Below are 14427 nucleotides of genomic sequence, written 5' to 3' on the forward strand. Positions count from 1 at the left end.
CAGAGCCTGCGTCCAGTCAAAAACTGAGGCGGTTGACACGCATATAGCACTAAAGCGAGGTTTTATGTCATTCATTCGAGGAAGGTAGCCATATTTGGGAGATGGGTACATGCGTCGCTTCAAGATCGCAATGACCAAAGAGGCGTGAGCAGCTCCAGTATCGAATTCAAGGTGCTGGTAGGAAGGAGGACGGAGACAGGATGCAGCTGCGCCACTTGACGTCGCTGCTGCAGGCGACGGAGGGCATGTGCAAGGTCACGGCCATCGCGTTCTCGCCTAATAACCGGCGACTCGCTGTCGTTACCGTGGACCGTGTTGTGCACCTGTTCGACGCGCAGACTGGGGAGCGCAAGGACAAGTTCTCGACCAAGCCGGCGGACAAGGGCGACAAGAACTACATCGTTCGTGCGCTTGAGTTCTCGCCGGACTCGACCAAGCTCGCGGTGGCCCAGAGCGACAACATCGTCTTCGTCTACAAGATTGGTCTCGAGTTCGGAGACAAGAAGAGCATCTGCAACAAGTTCGCTCAGCCCAGCTCCGTAACGGCGCTCACGTGGCCAAGCACCCACCCGAACGAAATCGTCTTCGGTCTGGCCGATGGCAAGGTGAAGATCGGGCAATTGCGCAGTAACAAGCCGGCTACGCTGTATGCTTCTGGGTCGTACGTGTCCCGAGTGTGCAGCAACCCCGAGGGAACTGCAATCCTTTCGGCACACTACGACGGCGCTATTTACCGTTTCATCTTCGACGATGTCACTGGAGGACCGACGCACGCGAAGCTTGTGGTGCACTCCTGTGTCCCTTATGCACTTTCGTGGGGAGAAAGTATCGTAGCTGCGGGCAATGACCGTCGCGTGTCGTTCTACGACAAGGACGGAGCTCAGCTTCGCACGTTTGACTACTCGGCGGATGAAAAGTGCGGTGAGTTCACCTGCAGTGTGTTCAATCCGACGGGCGAATCTGTGGTCGTGGGCAACTTTGACTCGTTCTACACGTTTAACTTCCAGCACAAAACGGAATCCTGGGAGCTTGTGGGATCGAAGAGTATTCCCAACCTCTACTCGGTCACTGCGCTCGCATGGAAACATGACGGGAGTCGTTTAGCTGTGGGCTCCGTCTGTGGCGCGTTGGATCTGTATGATGCCTGCGTTCGTCGCTATCGCTACAAAGGCAAATTCGAGTTTACCTACGTATCTCTAAGCCAGGTGATCGTCAAGCGACTCGCTACGGGGGCTCGCGTCGTGGTGCGTTCCGCGTTCGGATGTGAGATCACGAAGCTTAACGTGTTCCAAGATCGATTTTTGGTCGGTAATACGACAAACACGCTTATTGTCGGAGACCTCGACACTTCGCGCATTAGCGAGGTGCAATGGCAGTCGACTGGAGCCGAGAAATACATGCTGGACAACGAGAGCGTCTGCATCGTGTACCAAGCGGGTGAGCTGTCCCTCATCGAGTATGGACAGAATGAGCTCTTAGGGTCCGTGAGGACGGAGCACCTGAACACGCACTTGCTTAGTGTGCGGATTAACGAGCGGCCTCCGCTCCCAATGCCACAAGATGGGGGTGACCCGATGCCACCCCAGGAGAACAAGAAAATTGCGTACTTGCTGGATCTGCAGACGATCTGCATCACCGACCTTCATGCCCGTGCTGCCTCGACGGTCAACCACGACTCCCGTGTAGATTGGCTCGAGCTAAACTCACGTGGAAACTTGCTCCTGTTCCGTGATAAGCGACGCCAGCTTCACCTCTTCGATCTCGACACCCAGAAGCGTAGCACACTGCTTAACTACTGCAACTACGTGCAGTGGGTGCCTGAATCGGACGTGGTCGTCGCGCAGAATCGTAATAACCTGTCTGTCTGGTACAATATTCGCTCGCCTGATAAAGCCACCATTTACCAGATCAAGGGCGATGTCGAGCAGATTGAGCGTGGCAATGGACGCACCGAAGTGATCGTGGATGAAGGCATGAATACTGCGTCATACCAGCTTGATGAGTCACTCATTGCATTTGGAGCTGCGGTGGACGATGGACAACTCGTCAATGCGATGTCCATCCTAGAGCCCCTAGAGCTCACTCCTGAGACCGAGGCGATGTGGAGTCAATTGAGTCAGGAAGCGTTGGCGCAGAATGACCATCGCATCGCTGAGCGCTGCGCCGCTGCTCTAGGAGATGTTGCGCGTTCACGATACCTTCGCAAGCTCAACAAGCTCGACTGGCAGGAGAAGGACCGCCTCAATGGGCTCGCTCACTGGAAAGTGCGGGCAAAGCTTGCTGTACTTAAGAATGACTACCGCAGCGCGGAGCACTTGCTGCTAGCTCAGGGCCAAGTGGACGAGGCCATCGAGATGTATCAGCACTTGCACAAGTGGGAAGATGCCATTCGAGTGGCTGAAGCAAAGAACCACGCGGAGTGTGAGCAGATGAAGAGGAGCTACTACGATTACCTCGTCGAGTCTCGACAGGAAGAAAAGGCTGCAGCAGTCAAGGTCAAGGACGGCGACTACGCGAGTGCAGTGAGTCTGTACCTGAAGGGTGGTCTACCTGCAAAGGCTGCACAGTTGTTAAATCAGCGAAACCTTGGTCGTGACCACAAGCAACTCCTGGAGACCGTGGCCGATGCGCTGTACTCGGCGGGCATGTTCGAGAAGGCTGGCGACCAGTTTGAGAAGATGGAGCAGGAGAGCCGAGCGCTGGCTGCGTTCATCAAGGCTAACGCCTTCCGCAAGGCTGTTGAGCTTTCGCGAAAGCACTTCCCGGACAAGGTTCTGCGTCTTGAGGAAGCCTGGGGTGACTACCTTGTATCCCAGAAGCAAATGGACATGGCTATCAACCACTACATCGAGGGTAACGTACCTACGAAGGCCGTTGAGGCCGCGTTAAACTCGCGGCAGTGGGCTAAGGCCAGCCAGCTCGTTGAGAATTTGGAGGACGACGTCTCACTGCCGTACTATCGGCGACTCGCTCGCCACTACCAAGATGCAGGCAATCTCGAGCAGGCCGAACGCTGCTTCATCAAAGCTGACGCTGCTCGCGATGCTGTCGAAATGTACACTCGTGCGAACAAATGGGACGCAGCGTACCAAGTCGCACTCAACCACTTGGACAAGTACGAGACCGAACGGCTTTACGTGGAGCAGGCGCACCGGATGGAGCGTGCTGGCAAGCTCAAGGAGGCGGAGAAGCTCTTCCTGACCGTGAATGAGCCGGATCTAGCGATCAACATGTACAAGAACCACAAGAACTACGAGCAAATGATTCGCCTTGTGACCAAGTATCGCAAGGATCTACTCAAGGATACGAACCTGTACCTGGCCCAGCAGCTTGAGCACGAAGGTAACTACAAGGAGGCTGAGCACCACTTTGCTGAGGCTGGCGAGTGGCAGGCCGCAGTCAACATGTACCGGTCCAACGACATGTGGGATGAGGCCATCCGTGTTGCCAAGTTTCACGGCGGCATCAATGCTTCCAAGCGCGTGGCTTACGCTTGGGCAATGGACCTGGGCGGTGAACAGGGCGCTAAACTGCTAACGCGTCTTGGGCTCATTGAACCGGCAATCGACTATGCGATTGAGAGTGGCGCCTTCGAACATGCCTTTGAACTTGCACGCAATTGTGCTACCAAGAAGCTGCCGGAGGTGCACCTCAAGCACGCGCTGTTCTTGGAGGATGAAGAACGATTCAAGGAGGCAGAAGAGGAGTTTATCAAGGCAGGTAAGCCTCGTGAAGCTCTGGACATGTACGTGCACCAACAAGACTGGCAAAATGCCATGCGCGTCGCAGAGAGTGCCGACCCAGCGTCTGTGGCGGATGTCTTCATTGCCCAAGCGCGACTCTGGATTGAACGCAAGGAACACCAACGTGCTGAAGGGTTCTTCCTCAGCGCGGGCAAACCCGAGCTTGCTCTTGCTGCGTATTTGGAAGCAGCAATGTGGGCTGATGCCGTGCGAATTGCCAAGCGCCACCTTCCTCACAAGCTCATGGAGGTGAACATGGCTCACCAGCGCGCTATCTTTTCTGGTGGACCGAAGAAGAAAGAGGAGCTTATGGAGGCTTGCGAGATGTGGGTGGCTTCTCAGCAGTATGTGCAGGCAATTGACGCGTATCTGTCGATCTCCGTGGACCAGATCAGCGACCTTGGTGAGCTGGAAGAGCTGTGGGCGAAGGCCATTGAGTTGTGTGCCAAGCACGACCCGAGCCGATACAAGTCGATCGTGGAGGAGGTGGCGTCACGCCTACTAGGCATGTCTCGCTTCGATTCCGCGGCTGAGCATTTCCAGTCGATCGACAAGATGAACGAAGCGCTCGACTGCTACCTGCGCGTGAATAACTGGGTCGCAGCGCAAAAGCTTTGCGAGCAGCATGCACCTGAGTTGCTGCCTCGACTTGAGCGAGCACAGCAAGCGAGTGCCTTCGGGTCTGCTGCTCACCAACCAGCAGAGGCGAAAATGGCAGGCAGCTCGTACACTCCTTCGGCTGATGCCAAGGTGCAGTATGCCTCCGAGAAGAAGGAGTCGAAGCTCAGTGCTGGAGGTGAAGGCGACGACTCTGGACGCGGAGCAAGCGCACTAGACGCGTGGATGCAGCGCGGTGAATGGGACAAAGTTCTGTCTTCAGCCGCTAAGCACGGGCCCGGATCGCTGGCCAAGTACTTGGTCCTGCGCTGCTCGCGCCTGTGTGAGCACGACGAGATGGGCACCGCCATCAAGACCATTGCCGACTATGGCATTCCGCTCGACTCGGACGCCCTGGACATGACAGAGCGACTGGTGCAAAAGACACTCGGATGCGGTCACGGGATCGAGGAGAACCCTGAGCACCAGGCAGCACTGCCAGAACTGGTCAAGTGCCTACGCAAGCTCGTGAAGGATCTGCGTGGCAACGGCAAGGAGTTCCCGAGCTCCAGAGTGCAGAAGATGGAGCAGTGGCTACTGGTGGCGCACTTCTTCGCTATCAAGCACCAAGCAGCGAACGTAGGACTAGACGACCTGGTTGCGAAGATCAGTATGTCCCTGCTGCGGTTCGTAGCCGTCCTGCCCGCCGATAAGATGTTTTATCTGGCTGGGGCCGCCGCGCGGAAGAAGAAGTGGCTCAGCGCCGCCTTCGTGTACTTTAACCGCTATCTCGATCTGTGCGAGGCCATCGACGACGGCGACGCCAGCAACCTGGACAACACCGACTTCATCGGCACCGACATCCCGTCGCCTCTGGACTTTGCGCTGCCCGAGACGCACTTCGTCGCCGAAGAGAGCGCGCGCGAGGAGATCCGCGACTGGGTGCTGACGATCTCGATGGACCAGCAGGTGGCCGAGAAGCTGCCCGAGCGCGCGTGCCTGAACTGCAAAGCCAGCATCTACGAGGCGGCGCTGCAGTGCCCCGAATGCAAGACGGCGTCGGAATCGTGCATCATCACGGGCTTTCCCGTGGCCGCCAAGACGACGGTCCACTGCGCCACGTGCAAGGTCATCGCCGACCGCGAGACGTGGAACAAGTGGGTCAAGCAGTTCGGCAACTGCCCGTGGTGCTCGGCCCCGCAGAAGATGAGCTACTGAGCGTGAGTGCGGCTGTCGATCTAAGGTGTTTGTCAACGATGACTCATCCACTTCAACTTCAGTTTGTTTGACCCAAGCATGGTAACGTTATGTCTGCGGAGCACACCATTGAGTACTATATTCACTAGGTCGTCTTCGACTTGGCTGGGAACCTGTGGTGTAAAACGCTGGTGCTCGCACTGATGCTCATTGCCGTGACAGGTGCGAACTTTCTGAAGCTGGAGCTGTGGGTGGCGATGTGTACAACCTGCCCCAGTTCACTGGCTCCGGCGCCTCGACTTGCTGCCGGAAACTGAAAGCTGTCCTTGAAGTTGCTGGGTCAACAAGCCAGACCGAGTTACGCGTTACGGTCACGCAATTAATCCATTGCGGCTGCCCACCCCCTCATTCTTGGGGTGTTCCCAGTATTAATGCTGCCGCCCGCGTCAACCGAGCGATCTCCTCTCGTAGGCGTGCATTATCCCGGCTTATCATCTCAGCAGCGGCGGCTTGAGCAGCAATTAGTGATTCCACTGATGCCTTGAGGGACTGCACTGACGCCCTGACGGACTGCAGTTCGGTCTCCACTGACGCCTTGAGGGATCGAAGTTCCATCTTCACGTCAGCTAACTCGTTCTTCATGTCAGCTAACTCGGCACGAAGTGCGTCCACGCCAACACATATGTCGAAGAACTGCTGCTCCACATCAAGGCCAGTCGTGTATTTCCTCCGCCGCATATATTGTAACACCTCGATTACAGCTTCGGGGTACTCGTCAGCTAGCACCTGCAGCACCCTATGATCAGCTACCGCACTTCCTCTTTGAATTCCAGCATTGCATCGAGTCGAAGACATGGGCTGTTACCGTGAGCTTGTTCTTTTCCCAAGTATCGTCGTCCAGTGTAAAACTGCAGTTCATCAAAGGCAGTAAGATCTCTGCCGCCCTCATGAGCTCGATCAGGTATTCCTGCAGCGATAAGGCTGTTCTTGTCGCCATTAATGTACAACTCGCCAAAGACGATTGCATTGGCGATGCGCTCGCCAGCTTCCTCGGGAGTTTCGGCCCTTATTTTATCGAGCTCCGCTTGCACAGCAGCCCCCATAGTCTTCTCCAAGGACCCGTTCCCTGCCTCCTTCTCTTCCTCGGGTTGCTTCATCTCATCGTCAACACCAATGGCGTTGTGAACATCGCTGAACACCTCGTCGGAGGTCTGGACCCGGTACTGTGCTCTGGCGCTGAAGGCGTCCATGCCGGTGTCGGCGTTGCTGTCGACGACGTCAGGCTGCTTGTCTAGCGGAGGCTCGCCGCCGGCAGGTCGCTCGTCCGGCGGGGACGCGGCGCCGCCAGGTTGCTCATTCACCAGAGACTCGACACTCACGCACATGGGGCCCCTATTGCGGGGCCCGGGCTCATTGGTGTCATCTTGTTGCTTGTTGTCCATCGGCTCCCGCGCCAGCGAAATCGATTGTGAGCTCGCTACCTGAACCCTCTCACACTAATGCGTGCGTCTAACCAGCCACCCAGGTAACCCGCTTGTCCTTCCTTGCTGGAGTATCGCGACGATATAGCTGAACCCCCCCAAGGATCTGCGCACCAACGGCAAGGAGCTCCATGGTGCAGAAGATGGAGCAGTAGCTGCTGGTGGCGCACTTCTTCGCCATCAAGCATGGACGACGACCTGGCTGCGAAGATCAGCAGTCCCTGCTGCGCCGCGGAAGTGTCAAACAAAATGTTTGTCAATGATGACTCATCTACTTCAACTTCAATTTGCTCGGTATTTTGTACTACCCAATGTAGAACGACTCTACATGTACCGCTCTTCCCGCCGGAACGTCAACCCGCTACTGAAGCGTTTGTGCGTATGGTTCGGCGTAGGATATAGCGTAAATGTCAGTTTCGCTTCGCTCAATTTGGCTTAAACTCAATGAGTAAGGAAACTAACGCCCTACCTGACAAGTAGGGCTGCCTGTTGGATCGAGTGATCCATGGGTTTCTAATATTTGACGGAGGTGGAATGGCCGTCATTTTAGGAACCCGCTACTTTTAGGGTGACTAAAAAGGGGGCCGGTCCCCGCCCTATATTAACTTGCCGAGTGGCTACTCAGAGTATCTAAGGCCGTGTTCGACGCGGCAAGATAATGACACTTTAGAGCGTGTTCGCTAAGTAGCTGGAGATATAGATGGCCTCTCATCAACTCTATTTCTTGTCTTTTGATTGGTCAAAATAGTTTAGTTCACAACGTGACAACTGGAGAATTACCCCGTCTCCTTCTCCAGCTCCCAGAGGTGGAGAAGGAGAAAGTAGCTGGAGATTGAGGCAGTTTAGCCGCACAGACAATGGACGAAGAGGAAGCTGTACTGGTTGAGAATCCGACGATGCGCCGCGAGGCCCTAAGGAACAGATTCGTACCGTGACCTCACTGCACTTTGAGCCCATGCTACAGTCAGCCGCGTATGCAAGTTGGTTTGAAGACAATCTTCGCTGCACCAAGCCGACTTTCCTACGGATTGCTAGTTTACTACGAGATCAAGGTGTTCTGTTTGCTGCTGCCAAAGTACGGCAGCATAGCTTTGAGAAGAAAGTTGCAGCCGCGCTTTACTTTTTAGGCTCAACTGGTGGGTACCGAGAGGTCGGTGGTGCTATGGGTATGTCACGGAGCTACGTAATGGAGATTACGACCGAGGTGGTGCGCGTCTTACGAGCAATGGCGGCGGCTGTCATTTCGTTTCCACGCAGGAGAGAGGACTGGGATGCGATCGAGTCAGGTTTCGCTGCGCGTCATGGCTATCCTGGTGTGGTGGTCGCCACTGGCTGACGGAAACGGAGGCGCAGCTCTCGGAGCGTCATCGGCAGCTTGGTCTTGCCACGAGTCCGGTGTCTCGGGCAGTGTTCCCGGCCGACGAAGAAACAGCAAAGTAAGGAGAAGGAGAGCGAGTCGTTGCAGTTGCACTGTGATTGGCTAATTTTACCTAGATGCGCTCTGTTGTAGCGAACAAGCTGGAGATGGAGATGCACCAACTCCCTGCAGATATCCATCTCCAGCTGCGTAGCGAACACGCTCTTAGGTCTAAAATTGCATTTCGAGTCATTAGCACGGCAACGAACACGGGCCGGAGGGTGAATTTGCCGCGCGATTTCGTCGGTGCCTTCAGCATGTCACTAAAGTGGAGCTTTGAACCCATATTTGACCAGTAAAACGAGTTGTTTCCCCTCTCATTAGTGACATAGGATCTTTAGTGCTTCTTCGCTTCATTTCCGCATTCCGCGACAAGCAGCGAAGACGACAAGAAGAACGCCTCATACCATGGCCAACGCCGACGCTGTCCGTAGTGCTGACGCTACCAATGCCGCCGCTGGCGCTGATGCCGGCAACTCTAGGGACGTTCCAAGTGGTGGAGGAACTGTGAGAGCATCCTGGAACGAGATGGAAGAGTTTGACCTGCTGGACAAGTACCTGGACGCAAGAAACAACCGATCCCTTGCGACCGACAAAGGCATCAAGGCTAAGGCATGGAACGTCTTGGTGCTAGCTCTCAATGCTAAGCACCAACGAACTCTCGACAAAGGTGACTGAAACGAGCGTGTACATCTTTTGGTTGGACAACTAAGTCAGAGAAAGCAGTCTGGTTGAACACTACAGTCTACCGAAGCATCGTTCATTACGGGGAAACAAGGTTTTCGCTGCTCAGTCCTTGAACTTGCAGCACCGAGGATACTGTACCTGTGCTCGCGCTGAGGGCGTAGTGCCATAAACCCCAGTGGGGTTACCCCACAACTTATGTGCTGGCTAACGAGGCTGCAGGTGAAGAGGCCTTCGTCGTCCACCGCTCCCCACCATGTAGTACAAAATAGTAGGATCGACGATGAGATTGCGATCTTTGCTAGAAACCCAACTGCGTGGAGGTTTCCGCTCCACACTCGACGCAAGCGTGTGTAAGTAGCATTTTATCTGCCCGTTTCCAAGCTCGCATAGCGTTTCAACGGCAGCCCTCGACACACCCTCCACGTATACTCAATGGAGCCTCGTTTCAGCGGGCCTGGACACAGGATAAAGGCGACGCAATGATCAATGATCGACGATCACGGCGAAGCTCCGAGCTTGAGCTTGAAGCTCGCAGCTCGACGCCAAACCAGATTTTCGACCAATGGGATTCATACAGTGACGCACGCACAACATGGCAGCAGCATCGACGGCGGCGACAAAGGTGCCGACGCTCAGCACTGCCCGTAGGCGGCCGTAGGCGTGCCTGGACGCTCACTCCTGTTGTTGCGTGTATGAGCAGCCCAAGTGGAAGAAGATCCTCTACGCGCCGCAGCCATATGAGGACAACTACGTGGCCGACACGTTCCTGGAGCAGATGCGGACGAACGGTGAGCCTCGCAGTCACCCGCCACGAACAGCACCAACTAGACCTGGATCTGCACTTCGCTCACATCTATGGTGTTCATGGTGTTTCTTCTGTTGCCGCAGCAAATGTGCGGGAGCACGATTACGGGGGCATGGTGCGCTCGGCCGCAGCCATCACGCAGCAGATTTGCGCCGTCTTGATCTTCTTCGTAGGGTTTAGCTCGTTGGCATCGACGGGCTACTTGACGGTTATAATTGATACTGTTGTTCTCTGCTGCACTTGGCAAGTCTGTGTTTGAGTTCGTGCGCCAAGACGCCATCTCCGCCGCGCTGCTGGGCGGCATCGACGTGTTCCTGGCGGTGACTGGCTTTGCGGTGCTTCGCATTCACCTCGGCCTGCCTCTGCGTGAGAATAGTCACTGCTGTCGATATCTACCTACGCTGCGTTTTGCTAACTTGGTGTGTATGAACTGCAGACACGCTGGACACGCTGAGCTCCTGCCTTTTGTTCTGCGCGACGCTGTCGCTGCTGTCGCCCGTGCTGCGGACGCTCACGCGGTCGTACGCGGACGACACGATCTGGGCGCTGGCGACGTTCCTGGGTCTGCTGCACCTCATCACGCACGACTACAACTACGTCAACTCGGGCATCGGCCGGTACACCGGGCGGCGCTGCTATGCGTTGAGTGGGAGCCACTAGGCCACGACTGACGTGTTTCGCTGCGTTTATGGCGTGTTTGAGCAGGTTCAGCGGCACGATCTCGCTGAACGCGGCCATCTTCACGGCGGTGCTGCTCGGCTCGCGGTTGCAGTCGAACGAGCACGTGTTTGCGTTCGTGTTGCTGGCCATCGAGATCTTCGCCATGTTCCCCATCTTCCAGCGCGAGGTTAAGGTGCGTAGTACATGGCTAAGTAATACTGTCGCTGCTGTGTTGCCGGTGTTGGATGCAGTAGCGTGGTGGTGGTCTCACTCTGCGGCTTTCGTCTACATGAACGAACGCATACCGGTACGCAGCGGCACTCGGAGCGGCTGCACCTCATGACGGCGGTCGCGCTCTTCGCGCTCTCGTCGGCGCTGACCTGGCAGCTCTCGGCGCTGCTGAGCGCGCTGGCGGGCGCCTTCGTGCTCTTCCTGGCGTTCGTGTGCCCGCTCTGGTTCATGCACGTGCAGGAGTCCAAGAAGTACGTGTCTTTTTTTTCCCGTCGGTGATGCGCATCCCCCTCTGACGTACGACCTCTATTTTCGGGTTCTTTTTGTGCCGCTTAGCGAGATTCTCGGTCCCTGGGACATTGCCCACATCCAGCCCGAGCAGTGAGCGCGGCAGCAGGAAGAGGCGGGAAGCCATGGCCATGCCACGCAGAACAAGCAGCGGCGGCGGCGCTGCGTGGCATGACGAGCCCAAGGCAGGCTGCTGAGCTCTGATGGCGGCCAACGGACACGCGCGGCGGCGGAGTTCAAGCCGACAGTGGCACGTCGTTTCGTTCGCCGAATTTTCTTTCGAACGCTCACATGTAACGAAAAGTATCTTTTCCAGCACAAGTGTCCCCTCAAGCGCAATGGCGGCCGTCCGTGGCGGCGGGCTCAGCTGCATGATGCACTGCATCGTCCGCCCTCGTCGGCAAAGCCCCGTGCGTGACGCAGCGCGCGCGGTTCCCCCTGCAGTCGCTGAGGCCTCGCATTGCAATGGCGGCTCTCGGTGTCATGGTCGCTCTTGAAGGCGGCACCAGCAGACTCCCCGCACCGGCACGAGGAGGAGACCTTAACAGCTGAGCTCGAGCTCACTTTGCTATGATGGACTTGCCCGAGGTGGGTTCGAGCGCGTCCCCCTGCAAGCAACGGGGACCACTCGTTTGCCCTGCTTCGAACGCATGGCGACCCTTCAGCAGCACCCCTGCAACAAAAACGACCTCCCGCTGAGGAGGACCGCAATGGCGCCACGTTGAAGTGCGTCAGCTCGGACGCAGTCCCCCATTGCGCGCTGCTTGCAACGTGTGTATCGCCTCCAGCTTCCGCCAGTACACCAGTCGAATGCTAGTCTCCACGCTACTGTGCCACATTTCCCCCCAGCGCCATTGCCAGCGGCCTTATTGCCCGCGAACGGTGCACGCAGAGTGCCTGGACGATGCCAGCCAGCCGGGGGCGCCGGCGGAGATGCGCTCCCTGAAAAGATACGCGGCCGTTGAAGTGGGCGGCGATTTCTGCCAATCAGCGCGCGCCGCGGCTGATTCGCAGCAACGTTACTCACCGAGGTTTTTCGGGCGCTGGCGCGAGGTTTTTGCAGGAGCGGAACTTTCTGCGAACCCGTGTCCCGGCGCTGCGCGAAGCAGAGCCGCGGCGAATCACTTCAACGCCCAAATCCGGCGCCGCCAACTCGACCCACGCGGGGCCCAGCTGGCGCGGGCTATCCAGGCTGCGCTTGCAAGTGGCTGCTGTCGGCGGCAACGTCGCCCGCCAACCAGCCCGCGGGTCTGCCTTATCGCCGGAGGGTGGCCGCTGCCGGTCACCGGGTAACGGCGTCGTCTATGCTGGCACGGGTAACTGTGGCCGAATTGCCGGCAATACAGCGCTTGTCTATGGGCGATGGGCCGGCGGGCCCCGCGAACGTGGGACTTGCCTTCTGTATGCCGGCTTCGGCCCGCGGGTCGCGGCCGAAACCCAGAAGAACGCTCCGTCGCAGGCGATTGGCCGAAAGCTTCAAGCGCGCCGCGATTGGCCCGCTGCCGAGCCTAGAGGGCGGCAGTGTGAGTCGGCCATAAAAAAGAAAGATTGCCCACGACTGCTCATTTGAGCTTAAGCCTGCAGGAGTGCAAGTGCGCGCTCCACCCCCCCCATACCCACCACTACTCCGCCGCCCAGCCCCGCCGCTGCTTGCCGCTCGCTCTCCCCCTCGTCGGCGATCGTTGCCGCTGTTTGCCGTCTTGTCGTCCGTGTATCTTTTGTGTGTGCTCGCGCGCTGCTACCATCACTCTCCCGAGCGCGCGTCGTCAGCCTTCTAGAACAAAAGAAAAAGGCTCTCCTTCCCCCCCTCCTCTTCAACCGTCGTCACAATGGCCTCCGCCGCCGTGCTCAAGAGCGCACGATCGCACCCCAAGCTTCTGTCGCTCCAGCACGTGGACGACGCCTTCCTCTGCGGCGGCGACGCGCCCATGACCCCGCTGGGCAACGACGCGCCGCTCTTCGCCGCCACCGTGTCCCCGCGCGACCCCGCCGCCAAGCTGGCCGCCGCCTCGGCCTCGCCCAGCAGTAGTAAGTCGCACCAGCAAGGCCCCGCCTTCGCCAGCCACCGCGTGTGCATCCCCTCGTCCGCCTCCAGCGACGACGCCTCGGATGACGAAGACGATGAGACCGAGGACGTCTCGCGCGCCGCCGGCTCCAGCAGCAAGCCCGTCAAGGGCAACACCGGCCGCTGGACCGAGGCCGAGCACAAGCTCTTCCTGCAGGGCCTCGAGACCTTCCCCTACCGCGCCTGGAAGAAGATCGCGACCCTCATCAAGACGCGCACTGTCGTGCAGATCCGCACCCACGCCCAGAAGTACTACCAGAAGCTGGAGAAGGAGGAGGCGCGCCTCAAGGAGCGCGAAGCGCAGGACCGCGCGGTCATCGCGGCCGGCGCAGCGCCCCCCTCGCCCTCCACCCCCACCAGCCCCGCCTCGCAGAAGAAGAAGATGCACCTCATGCGCAAGCGCAAGTGCTCGATGCTCGACATGGACACGGAGACCGACAGCGATGCCGCTGTGCTGCCCAGCGTCCCCAAGCGTCTCGCGCGCGAGCAGCCCCTGGCTGCGCACATGTCCCCCAAGCAGAAGGTGTCTTCGCTCTCGGGCAATAAGGTCTTCTTCGGCAACCCCATGGACGCGCGCTTCATGTTCGGTCGGAACATCAAGAGCCACGCCGTCATGCAACCCCCGCACCAGCTGCCGCTCGACTTTGCTGACGCGGCCGCCGAAGCCATGATTCTCGACTTCGCCGAGGACAAGACCCTGGCCGACTACTCGCTCGACTGCGCGGACCAGACGCTGTCGTCTATCGACAACGACGACCTGCTGCAGCTCACGGAGGAGGAACTCGAGTGGTTCTCGAGCACGGAGCAGCCTGCCGCCACGACCGAGACCAAGGTTGAGGCTGCTGCCAGCCCGGACTCCGAGCCCTTCTCGGAGCTGGACACCGCTGCCCTGGGCGGCGACAACTTTGCCGCGGAGCTGTGCCTCGACGACGACGACTTTGTGCTGGACCCGGAGAAATTCCTGTCGAGCTACTTCGCCCCGAACGAGCAGGCATGAAATGGGAAGGGCGACGTCGTGGTGGTCACAAGTGCTGCAGCTTCCTCGTAGAGCGCCGTCCCATTTGTCCGTCCGTCCGTAGTTTTTTTTTTGAGATCCCCCCCACCCAGCTTTCCTGTTGCGTCGGGCGCTAGGCTGCAGTCGATTTAGTTGCACGTAGCCGACGCCCTCCATGGAGAAGTGTCTACCATATTATTATTAACGTTATATCAGCGTCAAAACAATTTTTCCACCCTCGCTCAAGTCGAAGCTTCGCTTG

General features: G+C 57.9%; 5 protein-coding genes across 5 annotated transcripts; 4 read left to right on the forward strand and 1 right to left on the reverse strand.

The window, feature by feature from the left end:
- Positions 1-200: 200 nt before the first annotated feature.
- PHYSODRAFT_503331 (hypothetical protein) lies at positions 201-5558 on the forward strand (the record flags this gene model as incomplete). Its single annotated transcript, XM_009528121.1, has 1 exon — positions 201-5558. One exon carries the CDS (start codon positions 201-203, stop codon positions 5556-5558), a length of 5358 nt encoding a protein of 1785 aa, XP_009526416.1.
- A 384-nt stretch (positions 5559-5942) lies between these two features.
- PHYSODRAFT_331339 (hypothetical protein) lies at positions 5943-7199 on the reverse strand (the record flags this gene model as incomplete). Its single annotated transcript, XM_009528122.1, has 3 exons — positions 5943-6323; positions 6353-6982; positions 7059-7199. The coding sequence occupies 3 exons, from the start codon at positions 7197-7199 to the stop codon at positions 5943-5945; spliced, it is 1152 nt and encodes a 383-aa protein (XP_009526417.1).
- A 774-nt stretch (positions 7200-7973) lies between these two features.
- Positions 7974-8354, forward strand: PHYSODRAFT_501276 (hypothetical protein; the record flags this gene model as incomplete). Its single annotated transcript, XM_009528123.1, has 1 exon — positions 7974-8354. The coding sequence occupies one exon, from the start codon at positions 7974-7976 to the stop codon at positions 8352-8354; it is 381 nt and encodes a 126-aa protein (XP_009526418.1).
- A 1456-nt stretch (positions 8355-9810) lies between these two features.
- On the forward strand, positions 9811-11203 carry PHYSODRAFT_502438 (hypothetical protein; the record flags this gene model as incomplete). The annotated part of the gene is made up of 7 exons (XM_009528124.1): positions 9811-9910; positions 10011-10096; positions 10176-10293; positions 10364-10544; positions 10630-10780; positions 10903-11069; positions 11155-11203. Coding segments are annotated over 7 exons (852 nt in total), but the record flags the coding sequence as incomplete, so codon positions are not given.
- A 1732-nt stretch (positions 11204-12935) lies between these two features.
- On the forward strand, positions 12936-14168 carry PHYSODRAFT_500657 (hypothetical protein; the record flags this gene model as incomplete). The annotated part of the gene is made up of 1 exon (XM_009528125.1): positions 12936-14168. The coding sequence occupies one exon, from the start codon at positions 12936-12938 to the stop codon at positions 14166-14168; it is 1233 nt and encodes a 410-aa protein (XP_009526420.1).
- Between the last annotated feature and the right edge of the window lie 259 nt (positions 14169-14427).

The sequence above is a fragment of the Phytophthora sojae genome (assembly GCF_000149755.1).
Source record: "Phytophthora sojae unplaced genomic scaffold PHYSOscaffold_4, whole genome shotgun sequence".
NCBI classification, from domain to species: Eukaryota; Oomycota; class Peronosporomycetes; order Peronosporales; family Peronosporaceae; genus Phytophthora; species Phytophthora sojae.